This window comes from Carettochelys insculpta, chromosome 5, assembly GCF_033958435.1.
Source record: "Carettochelys insculpta isolate YL-2023 chromosome 5, ASM3395843v1, whole genome shotgun sequence".
NCBI lineage: Eukaryota > Metazoa > Chordata > Testudines > Carettochelyidae > Carettochelys > Carettochelys insculpta.
This window is the reverse complement of record NC_134141.1, coordinates 25,331,463-25,349,708: the sequence shown is the minus strand read 5'-3', so window position 1 is coordinate 25,349,708 and position 18,246 is coordinate 25,331,463. Positions and strand designations below refer to the sequence as shown.

General features: G+C 42.7%; 1 protein-coding gene across 5 annotated transcripts in view; it reads right to left on the bottom strand.

Moving 5' to 3' along the window:
- PTAR1 (protein prenyltransferase alpha subunit repeat containing 1) overlaps positions 1-18,246 on the bottom strand; it is a 57,712-nt gene that overhangs the window by 23,918 nt on the left and 15,548 nt on the right. For all 5 annotated transcript variants that reach the window (XM_074994781.1, XM_074994782.1, XM_074994785.1 and 2 more), the window contains one exon: positions 5,647-5,713. In XM_074994781.1, coding sequence (XP_074850882.1) covers positions 5,647-5,713 — 67 coding nt within the window. The remainder of the gene's footprint in view (positions 1-5,646; positions 5,714-18,246) is intronic.

Genomic DNA, 18,246 nt, shown 5'->3' with positions numbered 1-18,246 from the left:
ATTGTCTCTCAGCATTACCAATAATTCCACTGTTTACTATTTAGGGGTTGGAAAAAAACAAACAAAAACCACTATCAAAAGCCATTATAGGTGGACACTCAGCTAACTAAAATCACAACATGCTGGATAACAGATGTTGCTGACAATTCAATGTTTGTAAGTGCAAAGTAAGGCATACTGAAAAGCAATCTCAACTATAAGTCCAAAATGCCAGGATCTAAATTAACTGTTACCAGCCAAGACAGAGCTAGGAATTATTGTGGACAGTTCTATAAAAACATCACTGTGCAATAGCAGTCAAAAATAAGAAACAGTTGAGAGTGTGTAATGGCTTTTATCAATCCCACACTAACTCAGCATGAGCTAACGCTGCTCTCCTAGCTCTAGTTCAGCGATGGGCAACCTAGGCTACTGAATGGGCCCGCATGAATGGCCCTCCATCTCAGTGGGCTACAAGATTGTCATAACCACATGGCCTCCCAGAATGGGGTAGTTTTGTTAACTGCACTTTTTTACCTAGAATTTGTGGGATGTGTCCACTGAACCCTAGCAGCACTTTGATTAGATGCTGGGGGAGCACATGGCTCACACAGTCAATGTTGTGGGCAATCAGCATGCACCTCATTTCATGTGTGTGTCACTTTAGTAATCCTACTAGTATGAAGAAAACTATGTGGAGAGAAACCAGAAGAAACTGGCAACCCTGTGTGTGGACAACAACAAACAAAATATCTCGTAGGCCACAAACAGAATCCAATGGACCACTTGCAGCCCATGTGCTGCAGGCTGCCTGCCACTGCTCTAGCTGGAGGCCAGGTACAAAATCCTGTAGAGCAGCTCAGTCTGGACTGACCTTTGACCAGAATGCAAGTGCCATGTTAGTTCCTGGAGAAGGACTGTCTACATATTCTGTCACCAAAACACCAGCCTGGGACACCACTGAGAGGAAGAGATGGAGAACCCAGAGACAGTGAGACACAGAGTCAGGTAGGAAGTACCCAGGAAAGTTTTTCAGGGAAGGGTAGCAGTACTGGAACGACAAGGCTAAAAGCATCAGAGAGAAAGTTGTGCTAGGCTATATACTATCAAAACAGAAAAGCAGTCAAGTAGCACTTTAAAGACTAACAAAATAATTTATTAGGTGATGAGCTTTCGTGGGACAGACCCACTTCTTCAGACCATAGCCATATCAGAACAGACTCAATATTTAAGGCACAGAGAACCAAAAATAGTAATCAAGGCTGACAAATCAGAAAAAAAATCATCAAGGTGAGCAAATCAGAGAGTAGAGGTGTAGAAGGGGTGGGGAGTCAAGAATTAGATTAAGCCAAGTATGCAAAAGAGCCCCTATAATGACCCAGAAAATTCCCATCCCAGTTCAAACCACATGTTAAATGTGTCAAATTTGAATATAAAAGAGAGTTCAGCAGCCTCTCTTTCCAGACTGTGTGAAAATTCCTCTTCAGTAAGATGCAAACTTTTAAGTCATTAACAGAATGGCCCACTCCATTAAAATACTGGCTGGCAGGTTTGTGGATCAGGAGTGTTTTTATGTCTGTTTTGTGCCCACTAACTCTTTGTCTGAGAGAGTTTGAAGTCTGTCCAATATACAAAGCATCTGGGCATTGTTGGCACATGATGGCATATATGATGTCAGCTGAGGAACATGAGAATGTGCCCCTGATTCTGTAAATAACCTAGTTAGGTCCAGTGATGCTATCCCCAGAACAGATATGTGGACAAAGCTGGCAGCGGGCTTTGTTGCAAGGAAAAGTTCCAGGTCTGGTGTTCCTGTGGTATAGACTGTGGTTGTGGGTGAGAATCCTCATAAGGTTGGGAGGTTGTCTGTAGGAGAGAACAGGCCTGTCACCTGGAGTGTGGCATCCTGATTAAGGATAGTTTGTAGGTCTTTAATAACGTGTTGCAGTGGTTTGAGTTGGGGGATACAGGTAATGATCTGTGGTGTTCTGTTCTCGGCTTTTTTGGGCCTATCTTGGAGTAGCTGGTCTCTGGGTATTTGTCTAGCCCTGCTGATTTGTTTTTTCATTTCTCCTGGTGGGTAATTCAGGTTTATGAATATTTGGTAAAGATCTTGTAGTTTTCAGTCTCTGTCAGTAGGATCAGAGCAAATGCGATTGTATCTAAGGGCTTGACTGTGAACAATGGATCTGGTTGTGTGTACAGAATGGAAGCTAGAAGCGTGTAGGTAAGTATAGCGATCAGTGGGTTTCCGGTAGAGTGTGGTATCGATCAGGCCATCCTTGATTTGTACCGTCGTGTCTAGAAAACATCTCTCTCATGTGGAGTAATCAAGGTATAAGCTGATGGCGGGGTGCAGACTGTTAAAGTCTCTGTGGAGTCTCTATACCATGGGTCCAAATCATAAAGACGTCATCAATGTATCTTAAGTAGAGATGGAGTAATAGGGGACAAGAGCTGAGAAACTGTTGTTCCAGCTCAGCCATAAATACATTAGCATATTGTGGGGCCATGCGGGTGCCCACAGCAGTTCCACTAATCTGAAGGTATAAATTGTCCCCAGATCAGAAATAATTGTGGATGAGAACAAAGTTACAGAGGTCAGACACCAGACTGGCTGTGGTGACATCAGGGATGGTATTCCTGATAGCTTGTAATCCATCTTCGTGTGGAATATTAGTGTACAGAGCCTCTACATCCATAGCGGCAAGCATGGTGTTGTCAGGATCTTTTCTGATGTTTTGTAATTTCCTCAGGAAGTCAGTGGTATCTCAGAGATATCTGGGAGTGTTGGTGGCATAGGGTTTGAGGAGGGAGTCCACATAACTGGATAGTCCGGTGGTAAGGGTGCCAATACCCGAAATGATACGGGGTCCGGGGTTCCCAGGTTTGGGGATTTTGGGAAGTAAACAGAATAATCCAGGTTGGGGCTCAGATGGTGTGTCTGAGTGAATAAGGTCCCGAGTAGCAGAAGGGAGTTCCTTAAGTAGTAGTTGTAATTTCTTTTGTAATTTCTTTCTTTTTGAATTTCTTTTGGAATCCCAAGTGGGATCAGAGGAGAGAGGTCTGCAAAATGTGGTGTTGGAGAGTTGTCTGGCTGCCTCCTGTTCATAGTGTGACTTATTCATGATGACAACAGCACCCCCTTTGTCATTTTGGTGGGTGCCCCAGTGAGATGGTGGCAGGCTACCCAGACACTAACAGGCACCAGTGAGGGACTTGGATGAGAGTGCAGGTCTGGGTCCCTCTACAGTGACACCCTACCCCCACCCCGCCCCAAGGTGGCCTGGCACCCCCTGCTACCACCCTTCCCTGAGTGAGAAAGGGCTTGGTCACAGACTCTGGCTGCCAGGCTATGACTGTGGCAAAGACCCATACTGCTGAGGCACCTGGTGCAGAGCCCAATCACAGAGCCACAGAGTACAAAGCTCCTGCCCAAGGGTGAAGGGTATACCAACCCTGCGACAGTAAAGATCATAAAGTCACTATATAAACCCATGCTACGCCCACACTTTGAGTACACTTTGGTCTGAAGAAGTGGGTCTGTCCCACGAAAGCTCACCTAATAAATTATTTGGTAGTCTTTGAAGTGCTACTTGACTGCTTTTTGTTTTGATAGTATATAGACTAGCACGGCTCCCTCTCTGTTACATTGAGTACTGTGTGCAGTTGTGGTAACTCCATCTCAAAAGAGGTATCAGGATTGAAAAAGGTGCAGAGAAAGACAATGCAAATGTTTGATTTATAGAACAACTTCCATACATGGAGAGATTAAAGAGACTGGAAAAACAATGAAGTAGGATATGACTGAAATCTATAAAATCATGAATGGCTTGGAAAAAGCGAATAAGGAAGTGTTATTTACCCCTTACATACCACAATAGGGAGCAGATTTAAAGTAAAGCAAGAAAGTACTATTTCACCCACTGAACAGAAAATTGTTCAGTTCACTGCCAGGGGATGTTGTGAAGGGCACAAGGATAAATGGATTAAAAAACAAATGGAGATAAGTCCATGTAGGAAATGTACTTCAGTGATTACAAAGCAAAATGGTAATGCACAATCACATGCTTTGGGTGTTCCTAACACTATGATTGTCAGAAACTGGGACTGGATGACAGCGGATGGACTACTTGATAACTACCTTGTAGTGTTCAGTCCTTCTGAAGCTTCTGACAATGCCTGTTGTCAGAAGGTGGAATATAGGTCTAAATGGACCATTTGTCTGACCCCATAATGCAGAATTTTATGTTCTTATATACAATAAAATTCCTTTAATCCAGCCTCTGATGATTAGGAAATCCCAATGGTCCAGCATCTGACAAAAACAGACCCATTTAGAGATAATTTAGCAAAATTTGATGGTCTGACATACAGTAGTCCCCCAAGATACATGGAGGGCTTGTGTGATGGGTTGGGCAGTGGAAGTGGGGTAGGGAGGTTAAGCCTAGGGTGGGTTAGGGTATAGGTGGGATGGGGAGGGTGGAGCTGAGCTGGAGCGTGTAGGGGTTGGAGGCGGGGCATGCAAAGATGGTGAAGAAGTGGGAGGAGCATGGGGGTGGTGACGAAGCTACATTAGCGCAGTGGGTGGTAAAGAAGCTGGGGACATGCTGGGGTGGTGAACTGCACCTGGGTGCAGGCTTGGTGAACCTGCAGGAGCGCAGGGGTGGTGAGCTGCAACGGGGGGTGGGTTTTGAACAGGGGGGTTATGGTGATGTCGAACAGTCTAGACAATTTGGTAATCCGGCACCTGTCCAGTCTCAGACATGCCGGATTAAAGGAATTTTACTGTACTTCCATTTAAAAAAGGGTTTAATTATTGCTGCAGCAGTACAGATACCAAGAATATTACTTACAGCAACACCTGAGAAGTTTACAAATGGTGCTACTGAATGAGTTCAAAAGTGTTTTTTCTGTTTAAAAGCCCTATCAATTTTATCATTTAAAGGATACCCAAAGATACATGTTCTGTGTAAGCTGAATGCTTGGGTGGCCACCAGGGAGAGATTCAGGAACAGCCCATCTGAATAGCAGAATGCTCACAGCTGTCTGTTGCTGGCAGCATGTGTTTTTGTTGGTGGCACATATCTACATATGCCTTGGTACACATAAAATTTATTCTGCCCATGGATTGAAAAAAAAAATAGAGGAAATATTGACTATGACTGCCACATTTTCCTTTTCTTTAACCAACGACACTTCAAAAATCCACACACAGCACCACCTGAATAATTACATTATAGGCCTGAAAAAATACTTGCTTTATCTGGGGCTGATAGCTGCTCACCACAAATGCAGTTTTAATTGACTGATCTATTTTTCCTATTGCAATAAACCAATGGAACTGAGAAAACCTCCATGTCTAAACATTTAAAACCACCCATTTCTAAAGCTGTAATGGCTTGTTTATAGCCTTCAAATTATTATTTAAAGCTGCCCGGTGTGTGTATGTGGGGGGTAAGTGGGGGAGGGGTTTTGAAAGAATATGAATAGATTAGCTACAAAGGAAAACAGAAAGGAAAAGATTTTAAACGTTTTCTCAGTACATCTTAATATCAGTATAGATGTTATGATGTTAAATCCCATTTAAAACAAAGCTTATGCTGGACTCAGACTTCACGCAGCTGGCCAAGCTCTCTGTGATGTCATATGCTGAGTGCAACGTACCTTACATTCCATGCAGTGGTGAAGTCTGGGTTTAGTAGTAGCAGCGTGCAGGTGATATCGATCAATTCTAAAAGATTTAAAAAAAAGTCCAATGATTAAAAGTGGTAAAATGTCAATCCTTCTTCCCTCTTTATGGTCCATACTTCCTCTAAACCTCTTTTCTATGACTTGTTCTTATTGCAAGGCACCCCTGGAAAATATTGCTGAGTTCAAGAGCAGAGAAAGAGGTAGCTCAAACGGGGAGGATGGCGTGTAGTTGATTTAGTTTCTTCTTCCATGTTATAAAGTAAGTCCCACCTTCTGGGTACGTGTGTATCTACAAATGCTACTATTATGACTTGCAAGTTTGGCACTCCAGCCCCTAGAAAACTCATTAAAAAAGGCAATATTCTTAAACGATTGGATAGCTCAAACAGTTGAGATTGTATGGGATCTCTGAGCACACTGATCCACTTGAGAGATTAATCTTGGAATACACTGTGTGACAAACATACCCAGGGTTCTTACACTTGTTGAAAAATGGTGGATTGAGCGTTTAACATTCAAAACTACAACAACTATCTCCTTGGAAAGCATAACTATGAAGCTATGTCTACACATGGAAGGGACATGTAAATGAAGTGGGTCTAAATGCTAATGAGGTGCTGATATGAATATTCAGTGCCTGATTTGCATAATGGCAGCCACCTGGCGTATAGGAAGCATTGCTTTTGAATTGCAAACTAGCCGTGTCAGGAAACCCCAATTTCAAAAGCACCCTTCTTCCTCCAAAAAATTTCGAACTGTTGCGTTTATATACCCCCTCTGAAAGGTAGGGTAGTGCAGATGCAGCCCAATAGTCTCAGAACTCTCAAATTGCTATCTGCAGCTCATATAACTGTTCTATGTGGCACATTTTTACCTGTAACAAAATAATTACTTCAAAAGTTGGACCTATGTAAGGGAGGAAAAAACCCTCAAAAGCAGCTATGGATTAGGAACAGAGAATATCACAAATTAACTTAGGAAGTTGCACAAGTATGTAACAGAAAATACCTTCAAATGATAAGTATGCTACTTATCCAAAGATTGAAATACTACGACTAAACATGAAATAATCAATAAACAGATATTAGGAATCTTAATGGTTAACCAGCTAACTGGTAAGCCTTACCATAAACGGCTGAGGTATACCAGTTATGGTTAACCAACAGGGGCTTGTGTAGCTCCCCACTTGCTTAAACAAACAGCATTTCACATTCCTAACAGACATATCCCATACATGTTTGCCTACTCCCCTTTAGACACTGCAGACTGTAGATTTCTAGACATAACAATGCAATAATTGGAGGGAGATGTGTGGTTCGCTGACAAATGGAAGTTATTACATTCTATCCTTGCCTTGCCCTCCTGTATTTTGCAGCATTAATCAAATATTTTGATACCAAGTTAAAAAGTTTACCATTATGTGAAGCCTCACATAAAGTAGTGATAATTCTTAATGTCTCAGGTTTGATTATTTAACTCTTGCTTCCAAGTCTCACAAAATCAAGTCAAATAATATTCCACAGCACTACAATTCTAAAATATACAGGCTGACTAAATGAGCTAGGTATGGAGAAACCAAAAGAGAGATATTCTCTAAAATACATATAAAAGTATCAGTACTTTTGCTGGCAAGACTGACTGTTAGCCTAGATCCCTTACTAATCATCATATATCCAATAGGTTGTACACCAAAGGCATTTGCCAACAAAACAAATATTTTCAGTTTAGCTGCATCCTCATGAAGGAGAATCACCGGATAACAAATTGTTTTAAGAAAAGAGCTAGGGAAGGGGAGAACAAAAAAACAGGGAATCTGCAGGGAGATAAATACAGGCATGGCAATTAAGATGACTGAACATAGAGAAAACCAGTAAATCCCTGTACTACTAGATGTAACTACAATGGGAAACATTTATCCCCATTGCTCCAGGGAGGTCCAACAAGCAATACTCTGCGTAAGCCCAGCCAGATGCATCCTTTATTTGTGATTTCTGCCAGAGGAAGGTGAATTTAATCCTGTGAAGTTCTATTGCCTTAGTCATCAATTGGTTTTGTCCATTATTAGGTCACCACATGCATCATGAGAAGCAACAGTAGTGTGCATCTGGGATATGCAATAAGATGTAGGCTGTTTCACACACCCCCTTTTCATGTTAGCTTCTCAAACAAAAAGAATTAAGAGTAGAATATTAAAATAGTTGGAACTTTTAAAAATACTGTGTTTATAGTTAGACATGGTAAAAGGTACAAACTCAAAAGCTCTGAGTATACCACTGCTTAAAAATCACATATTTTATACAAATTATGTCAGCCTTATCCTCTTTCCAAATTGATCAAGATAACATAAGCGAAAATGACTCTTCTAAAGTAACTCACCACAAATGCAAGATTCATCTAAGCATCCCACTAGATAACAAAATTGTCATCTCTTGTAAGGAAGAAAATACAGAGAGGGACATAACATCACTTCTACATGTGAACCAGCATAATTCCCCAAATGGGCAGTTGAGATTTTCACATCAGTCCTCTGATGGCTTCTCCACTCTGTGATTATTAAAATAGAAAGATCTCTTGAATGTTTAGTATTATAAATTGAAACTGCCTTTTCTCTCAAGAAAAAGCCTTGAGCATCTTATACTGTACATTAACAAAAAAAGGATTAACCTGCAGTATTACCAGTTTCTGCAATGTGACTCATCACTGGTATGGGTATGTTTGAGTACCCTCACCCATTCTTGAAGTAAAATTGTAGGTAGGGCAGGTAGCCCAGCCTGTGGGTTAAAGTTTCTTGTCCCCATTTTCAGCTGCCTGTAACTTTGCCAAACTTCAGCCATCTGTATTGAATTTTCCAGGGTGGATAACTATCTCAGGCTGAAAGTTTTTGGAAACTTTCACACAGCTGTTCTGCTGTTTCTGACAATAAGACTAAGAAAAAATATATTTCACCAATGTTAAAAATATTGAAGCATTTTCTCTGAAAATCTCTAGTGCTCCCACTATTTGGGGGCAAAGACCTGAAATTTGGCAGGGAGTGCCTTTTGTATCAGGAACATGACTTTTTCCTGTCATTACACAAAACCCAGTGTTATAAACCTCTAAAAACCTGTAACTGGAACTTGCTCTGTAGTTGGGTTCAGGTGAGGTGAAGCTGGACTAGGCACAGGAACCAAAAAACAGAGACCATGTCTCTTCAGTGCTCTCAGTGATCACCAAGTTGGCACCCAGGCAGTTTGAAGGAGAAAGCAATCTGCTTCAAATGCATGTGACAAAAAACAGACCAAGAGGAGGTAAAACACTATTTTCAGACAAGGAGTTTGGAAAGACTAGCACTGTAGGAGAACAGAAAAACTGGCTCAGAAGCCGGAGGAAATGAATGAATGAGGGACAACATAGGGTGAGGGCACTGAGACGGCAGGAGAAACTGGACAGAGATAGGGACAAACTGTGTTATGCTGGGGGAACATGGATGAAAACTGTATGTCAGTGGAGGAACTGGGATTTAGCAAGCCTCAAGGGGGAAAACAGGATTGGCTAGACTGTTAACGTGGCAATGTTGTTCTTGCGTATAATCATTATGTAGCATCACTATACAATGGGTCAGCTGCGCCAAACAGGCTTATTTTAGCTAAGCTAAATATGACATTAAAATAGTTTTAAAACAAACTGTTAATGCTTTGTGAATGAACCTACGAAACTAATCCTAATTAATCCCATTAAGAATTATAATGCTGTATCAGACAACTCTCCATGCTATTATGTCTTATTATATCAAGGATCAGGAACACCAACTTAATGTCTCGTCAGTTTTAACGGAATAACGCATTTAAATATAGTAGTTTGAGGCACAACCCTTCTGTTCCATCATCATTTTTTTTGGTTTTACAATCACATTTGACTACGTTAGAAACATTTCACCCCTAATTTTTTGTGAAAATCCCACATAAACAAGGTAAACCAACTGACAGGAAATAGGGTGAAACTAACTATACACAAAGTATTGTGGAATGAAGGAAGAGGACAAACAGAAAAGGTACACTTTCCTTACTTAGGTCTTAGAGTCATCTTAGCTGTTACTTGTAGCAGCAGTTTTTTTTCCCCTGAAAAGGGTGGGTTTTGAGCTTGTGGGTTCCATTTACGAGCCGTAGTGGCATTTTTGGCCATTCTTTCCAAGGAAAGCCACGTGTCAGCCATAGGACAAAATAAGAGTAGTTTTCTGCTGGTTCTTTATTTATCCTGTGACTGCACTGAAAAAGTAATACATGCCTTTTGGTCAAGTGATTTGATTACTTTTTAATTCACTCTTAGCAGGTCTTTGCTGCTGGGTGAGGCTTGTGCAGAATGTAGCAGCATACTTGCACATTGCCGAGGGCTGCTTTCAGAGAGGAAGGAGTCTCGTCAGCTGGAAGAAGTGAACGTGGCCCTACATTTTTTGTTTTTATTTGGCTACACCAGAAAATAAAGGTAGATTATGAAACAGATAGTTTCCAGCCCACAACTGTAAAAATTAAACCACAAAAATCAATAGAAACGTAACATTTCAAAAGATACAGGTCTTCAGTGGTGAAGAAGTTACAACACTTTTAGAATTATGGTCTACATCTACACTACAGATTTTTGTCAACGGAGTTCTGCTGACAAAACTCACAGAGCAGCTACATACAAAATGGGTTTTGTTGACAGTTTGTCGGCAAAATTCAGCACTTCTGCCAACAGTGTTCTTCCTCTCCATGATGAACTGCATTTGTCAAAAGTTTCTGTTGACAAAAAAAACCATGTAGATGCTCTGGGTGGCCCTCTGTCAACAGACAGGGCTTCTGTTTCACCAGGCAGCACTGTTTGTTGAGCTTCTGGCAGGCTTTTCTGTCAAGAGCATGGTCAGGCAGTCTGGCAGCTCTGTCAACAGAGCAGATTGCTCTTTCGACCCGCTTGTGTGTGTGGATGTGATCTGTCAACAGATTTCCCGGATGATCTCTTCTGATAGTAACTTCTGTTGACAGATTGCTGTAGTGTATACGTAGCTATGGTGACACTAAGGGTATGTTCTACACTCAGAAATAAGATCAAATTTGTAAGGTCAATTCTGTAGCACCCACTTTTGTAAAGTTAAGGGTGCATGTCCACACTGATACATGCAGTCAATGCAATGTATCACCATTTGGGTGGACAGCTTCAACTTCAGCAGCAGTGCACTGTGGGTACCTGTCCCACTGTTCCTATTGCCCCCTTGCATTGTAGGTTAAATTTCCAGTGTCTGATGGGACAAAAAAGTGTTATGGGCACTTCGGGGTGTGTGTTGTCAGCCACCCGCGTGCACGTCTCTTCTCTTCTTAACCTCCACCTTCCCCTCCTTTGGAAAGCAACAGCAAAAAGTGTTTTTGTGCCTTTTTTTTATATCCATGCAGGCACCATTGTAAGGCTAGCATGGAACCCATACAGCTTCAAACTGTTGTGGTAAGTATTGTGAGCAGCTCATGCATTGTGCTGCAGTATAGGCAGAACCTAAGCAGCCTTTAGAGCAAAGAAGGCTCTGAGGAGGTCATGGGCAGATATGAATGTGAAACACTGGGGAGGAGGAATAGGGAGATATTGGCTGCACTTGATGCTTTGTACACAGTGGCATGCCAATTCTGGTGCCATGAAACAAGCTCAGACTGGTGGGACCGCACTGTTCTGCAGGTATGGGATGATTACTAGTGGCTACAAAACTTCCGCACATGTGAGGCCACTTTGATGGAAATTTGCCAATTGCCTTCCCCTGCCCTGAAGCACTGCAATACCAAAATGAGACCTGCTCTGACAGTTCAGAAAAGTGTAGCAATAGCTCTATGGAAGCTTTGAATGTCAGACAGCTACTGGTCAATGGCCAATCAATTCAGAGTGGGCAAATCTACTGTGGGAGATGCTATCATCCAGGTAACCAAGGCGATCAATACCCTTCTGGTATGAAAGACAGTGATGCTGGGAAATGTGTAGGACATAGTGGATGTTTTTGCCATGATGGAGTTCCCTAATTGCGATGTGGCAATAGATGGAACTATCTTTATCTTGGCACAAGACCACCTTACCACAGAGTTCATAAACTGCACGGGATACTTCTCCGGAGTGTTGCAGGCATTGGTCATCTGCCACACTGGGAATCTACATGGGATGGTTGGAAAAGGGTGCATGATCTGTGCATCTTTTGGAACACTGGTCTATTCAGAAAGCTGCAGAATGTAACTTTCTTCCCAAACCAGAAAGTCACCATTGGAGACATAGGGGTGCTAACAGTGATCCCAGGAGAACCAGCTTACCCCTTGCTCCCTTGGCTAATGAAGCCATACAAAGGTAGCCTGAACCACAGTAAGGAGGCATTTCAACTACAGCCTGAACAAGACTAGAATGGTGGTTGAATGTGCATTTGGCTGTTTAAAAGCCAGGTTCAGGAGCCTCCTGACTCAGTTAGACCTCATCAAAAGCAACATTCCCCTCATGGTGCCAACCTGTTGTGTGTTTCATAATTTATGAGAGAGCAAGGGGGAAATTTTCATGCCAGGCTGCATGGGAGACGCAGATCACCTGGCCAGTAATTATGAACAGCCAGACTCCAGAGAAATAAGAAGAGCACAGCAAAGGGCAAAACTTACATAGTTTTCAAAACCTGATTATGGTCTGAAGAAGTGGGTCTGTCCCACGAAAGCTCACCTAAAAAACTATTTTGCTAGTCTTTAAAGTGCTATTTGACTGCTTTTTGTTTTGATAGCTTTATGAATGATCAGACAGCAATATGACAATAATGTCTGTTGCTCTTAAGAAGGTGCCTGTCCCCTGAATGATTTGTAATTGCCTGTAAATCCTGTAACTCCCCACCCTCTTCCTCCCACCCCTGTGCAACACAAGCAATAAAAATTCTTAGCAAGTGTAATTGTTTTTATTCAGGGGATGGTAAACATGTTCATGTCAGAGGCCTTGGGGCTGGTAAGCAAGGGCAAGAGGCGTTCTACCATTACAGGTGGGGGAATGTCAGTCATCTGCTCTGAGAGTTGTCCCTGTGAATGGAATGCAAGGCTGCCCTTGGACTCCCCATGTTTTGGGGTGCCATTGGGAAGAGGGAACAGAATATGATGAGGAGGGCAAATGGTTCAAAAGGGTCTTCAGTGGTGCTCTGTGCTCTTGAACCAGGCACCTCAGGAACTCTGTCTGCTGCCTCATCAGATGCAACATCTCCTCCTGGATCTGGATTTTACACACACTGAGCACTTTCCTGTCATCCTGATCCACCTGCCTCTCCTCCAGCATGGTCCTCCTCCATGCATTTAACTGTGCCCTGTCTGTGCAGCTGGCTTGCATATACTCAAGAACCATATCTTCTTGCATTCGTTTTATTCTTTGGATCTGTGCCAGTGTAACAGCTGGGGAGGTGGGGTAGTGGTCAGTGAGCCCACTGCTAAACACACTGCAACAAAACAGAAGTGAAGGACAAACGTTAGGGAGACATTTACTGTAGATTAAATAAGTTTTACAATACACAAAGGAAAGTAATTAAAGAGCCTCTGTGGCAAAAAATAGGGTGTGTTATGTGCAAGGATGAATTCTGGCTTTTAAGCAACCTCTGTGCAGCCGGTATTACACAGAGATCTTTAGGGACCTGCCTGACTCGGTTCACTTCCAGTCTTGGTAAGGGGCAGAATCCTTTCAAGCCTGTGATTCCAAAAGCAGTTTCTGCAGCTGTACACGCTGTGTGTGTGTGAAGTGGGGGTTGGTGGGTGGGGGGTATAGTGGCTTTCGGGGCTGTGGCAGCAGCATTCTCCACATGCTTCCCCTCCCCATTTTGCGAGGACATTGAGCCTTTCCTTTCCACTAGGGGCCCAGGGAAAGGAGGGGAAGGGGTTGCAGGCAAGGCAGTGAAGCTTGTGCTATTGGGGATGTCGCTCTTCTCATGTCCCTGCCTTGGCTCGGACAGTGAAAATTACCCTTCTCCCAGGAGTGTGGGAAGGGGAGAAGAGGGTGGTAGTCCAGACAGGACAAAGCTGCTTGTTCTATCGTAGCTTAATGCTCCTTCCTCTAGGTTGCAAAGAGAGATTTTACCCTGCTTAGAACAACCAACATTGATAAGAAATGGATGCTGACTGAATATGGGCAGAATGCTGGTTGGGATGTTGCACTGCTCTCTGGTGCAAGATGCCAGGTGGGAGATGTGAATGGAGGATCAGTACTCTGTGCCCAAACATGTTAACAAGTTGTTCCGGGAGGCCCAGGCTTTTAGGTACAGCACCCAGGAGACTCCTTTGTTCCTGACCCCCAGCATGTATAAAAGCTGTCCCCAGAGATCATCTACTTTACATGGATCACCCAATTGCCTTAACCCACTTGTAGTATGATTTAAAATAAGAACTTACCAGAGGAGCCCTTCCTGCTATCAGTGTCCAGCTGTGAAACATCCCGGAAGGAAGATCTAAATTTAAACAAAGCTCCTTGCTGTTGCTGACATTAGCTGCTCCATTTGCCTGCTGACCATTGTTGTTGTCCTCCTCTTGCTCATTCACCATGTCTTCCCTGCTGTTGCCAGAGGCTGCCTGAGGAATCTCTTATGAAGTACCCACGGACTCTTTGGGGACAGTGGTTGGGTCCAGAAGCAGCATGTTTGCAGAGATGATCCAGAACATCTGTTTGCTCCCTTTATCTTCTTGTATGTCTGCTTGAGCTCCTTTATTTTCAAGGAACACTGCTGAGCATCCCTGGTGTATTTTTTTTCCCACCATGCACTGTGATATCTTAGCATAGATGTCTGCGTTTCTTTTGCTGATTCGTAGTTCTGCCAGCACAGCTTCATCTCTCCTATTCCCCGCCCACCCACACACACACACACACCAGTAAGATCCTGGATCTCTCACACATTCAGTGCTGGAGCTCGTCTGCCACCTTGGGAATACATGGCTAGACGTGCTGCCTGCTCTGCTCTACATGCTGGCCAAAGAGGAAATGAAATTCAAACTTTCCCAGGCCATTTCCCACACACCTGGAGAGCAGTGGAGCCAAAAATGGTGGCCAGAGTGGTCACATTAGGGCACATCCAGGAGGCTAAGTAAACCGAGTTTCACAATGCTCTGTCTACACTACCCTAAATCATGCAAGGTTGAATTTGGCATTACTCCTTGTGAAAACCAGGACTACCAAAGTCAACCTTAGGAGCCCATGAAGTTGGCAGAACAGACTCTGTAGCGTGAACTGATTGCTTATAAAATTGACTCAAGTCAGCTCAATTCAACTTAACCTCCTGCTGTAGACCAGACCTAAGATGAGGGGTCTACTTTTTCTAAGACAAGTATTTAACTTTGAAACCTGTCATGCTTAAAACATCTCTGTGGACATAATTGCCCCCGTGAGTCAGGGACAGCATGCTTTTGGTGGGAAAGATCACTGTACGGAAAAATCTCCTCAGACACATGGAGTTTCAAATTGTCATAGCCTGCCAGCTGGCAGTGTTCTAATGGTCACTTTTTGACCGTTAGCTCCCCCGGCAACTTGAAATCATACATATTCATGAATCATGATTTCCATGCAGTGACCTGATTGGCTGACTCTGGAGACTTTCCAGAACCTTCTGCGAAAGTGAGGACCTAATAGAGAACTGTGCCTGTATGCTAATTCCCTCATAAATATGCATGAGAACATTATATAAGCAGGGCTCGCAGCTCACTCCGCGGCCCTTGATGGGGAGGCGTGGCTCGGACGAGCATCCGCCAGTCCCCCAGGCTAGCCTGAAAAGGCGAAGAACATCTGAAGCGCAAGATTGCCCATCATCTGCGCCCCAGGAGAAGTGCAAGATTTCCCATCGTTTGCACTCCTGGCAAGCGGGGTCTCTGGAGATAAGCTGCCAGCTGTCGAACTGGCCTGTCTTTGGCAGGTACTGCGCGGTTGGCAGTGCCTCCCAGAGCCCACCATCTTACCAGAAGTGACCAGTTCACCAGACGTGACCTTTTCAACCGGATGTGACACACTTATCAGGACAAGTATCTCCATTCACAGGCCTGTACTTGCCACAGAACCACACCTATCACACCTCACGCCAGTCACTGGCATCGGGACCCTCCGTGAGGGAGCGAGGCTGATCCCCTCGCTGTGTCCCTGCTTGGTAGGGTAGGGGCAGTACCCGGGGGCCTGGCCCCAAGGCCGGGCCTTACAGGCCTCTGGCTGGACCTTGATCCAGAAACAGGACATTTATAAGCTTGTCTAATTTGCAATCGTCAATGTTATTCTATTTAGTTGTTAGTTATAGAGACATTTAGGAGATATTCTTAAACAGGGTATTTTAATGTCATTTAATTATTTAACTTATTATAACTGTTAGTATTATTAGAATTGCTATTGTTAGTTGTTAATGATATTTGCCCACAAAGGGATTATTAGCCATTTACCAGCCACATATATCTATATGCACTAAGGTGAAGGCGTGGCCTCCCTTTTCCTTATTACACTTTTGGGCCTGATAGAGAGGAAAATCCTCCGTCAGGACCATAACCAATATACGCACCAGGCTAGCAACCTGATCCCGGCAGGGGTGAGAGGGATAGCATCCTCCCCCCTCCTCAAGAGTACACACATATTTATATTTACATATTTAATATTTATCTACTTGTTATATTTCTTCAACTTCCTTCAACTATCACGCCACTTTAGTGGCGCCATGAATACCGTGGCTGCCATCCAAGTAAGTGTGTACTGTTGTTGAGTAAACCCGTGCAATACTGTTCTATTCGTCTTTTAACAACCAATAAATTTATTGTGAGTGTTTTCACAAAAAAAGTCTGCTCGTCTGTCTCGTTGTTGCCCCTAACTCCTGCTTGTCCGGGGGGTTCAGTGGGGCAGTGTCAACTGAGTGTGCACCCCTTCATAGGTCCGCGGGGGTGGGTCTTGGGACCTTCGGTGAGGAAGGCCTAGCACTGCAGTAACAGTTGCGGTCTTGCTAGCGTACCTTCCTCTGCATTCCATCAAAACCTACAGGACTTAACTCATGTGCAGAATGAATCTATACACATGTACAAGTCCCTGCAGAATCACGGCAACAGTTACCAAAACTATTACTGTCTAGTCCTTTAAATGGCCACTTTTAGTTATTCTTCCAGTTTCTTTAAAGCCACAAGCAGTCACAATGACAACAGTAACCAGTTCCCAACCAGAACCATACTAGTAGATGTCTTATAATGCCTAATGAAGCATGTTGAAATAACTTCTACATACCAATGCTCTCAATTGTAAATAAAAATATCCTCACTGACATAGACAGTGAAATATACAATGCTAAACCATATGTGGTAATTGAACATTGTATATCAAATAGATTAAAGATATTCACTATAACCTCTACTAATCAGCTAGACAATTTGTGAAAGCATTACACAGTGTCTTCAACATACATGCATAAATCTAAACATCATAGAATAAAGCACAAATGCATAGTAAACAGATTTTCTCTCTGTTCAAGTTGGCAGCAACCAAAAACTTCAGGTTTCCATAGAAGCCTGAAAAAGAATCTTACTAAAACTATTACCAGGTAGCTGAGTTACTTTTCTATTTTCTTCATTCCAAAAACTCTGAATTTCCTTCTTTCTATTTAAGTATGTAACAGGAACCAGCTGTTACATGAGATCCTACTAATCAAAGCATCAGAATCAAATACCACTTGCAAGAGTTGATGATTGAGCCAGACCACTTATTTTCACTCCTAAATGTAAGATGGTTTAAAGGAGTTGCAATAATACCATTTAAAAATCCTGGAATACAATTTCAATTCCCAAACTTTTTCTCACCCAAGAGGCCAATGACTTTAGCATTAATGAAAATCAGTCTGTACTTGGCATTATAACCAGAAGAGAACTGACCACCATAAAAAGTTCTACTAAAATGAGGATTGCACAATTTAGATTTTAAGTCAAGCTAAGTCTCTATTTGGAAGATTATGTTTGATATACAACAATCTACGAGAAAACAAATTATTTTCTAGAACTCAGACATTAGATTATTGAGTCTTTTGTTATTCATCCTCTCCAACAGAGCAGCTTATGATTTCTGCCAAACTTCTCCGTCTTAACAAAGGCAATGTTCAGTTAAGACACAGTATGTCATCTGACACCTAAAGCAATTTGGCATACAAAGCAAGCCATTAACAAAGCTTTGAGAACATACAGTAAGATCATTTTAAAAGCTGGACAAACCTGCAAAGTTTTGCACGCTATCTTGCACCACGCACTTTTTGTTTTTGCTTTATGTTAAAAATCAGTGGAGAAGGGACTTGCTCCTCAAGACAAAAACCTGGCTTTCACTTACATGTGAGATAACAGAGCTTTATGGTCTGTACTTTGAGATTAAAGGACTTCTGAAAGGCTCTGTCAGACACAGAATTAAAAGACTTCAACACCAAGCTCTGAACACTGCAAACAGGGACAAATCCCATTTGCAGATGTGGTAAAAAAGCCTCAGCGCAACAAAGCTAGAAGGGAGCTGGAGGCTAAATAAGAACCAACAGTTGCTTTCCTCCTAATGTCCAAGGACGAAACAAGCTTTGCATTTACATTAAGACTTCAGCTTTCAAAA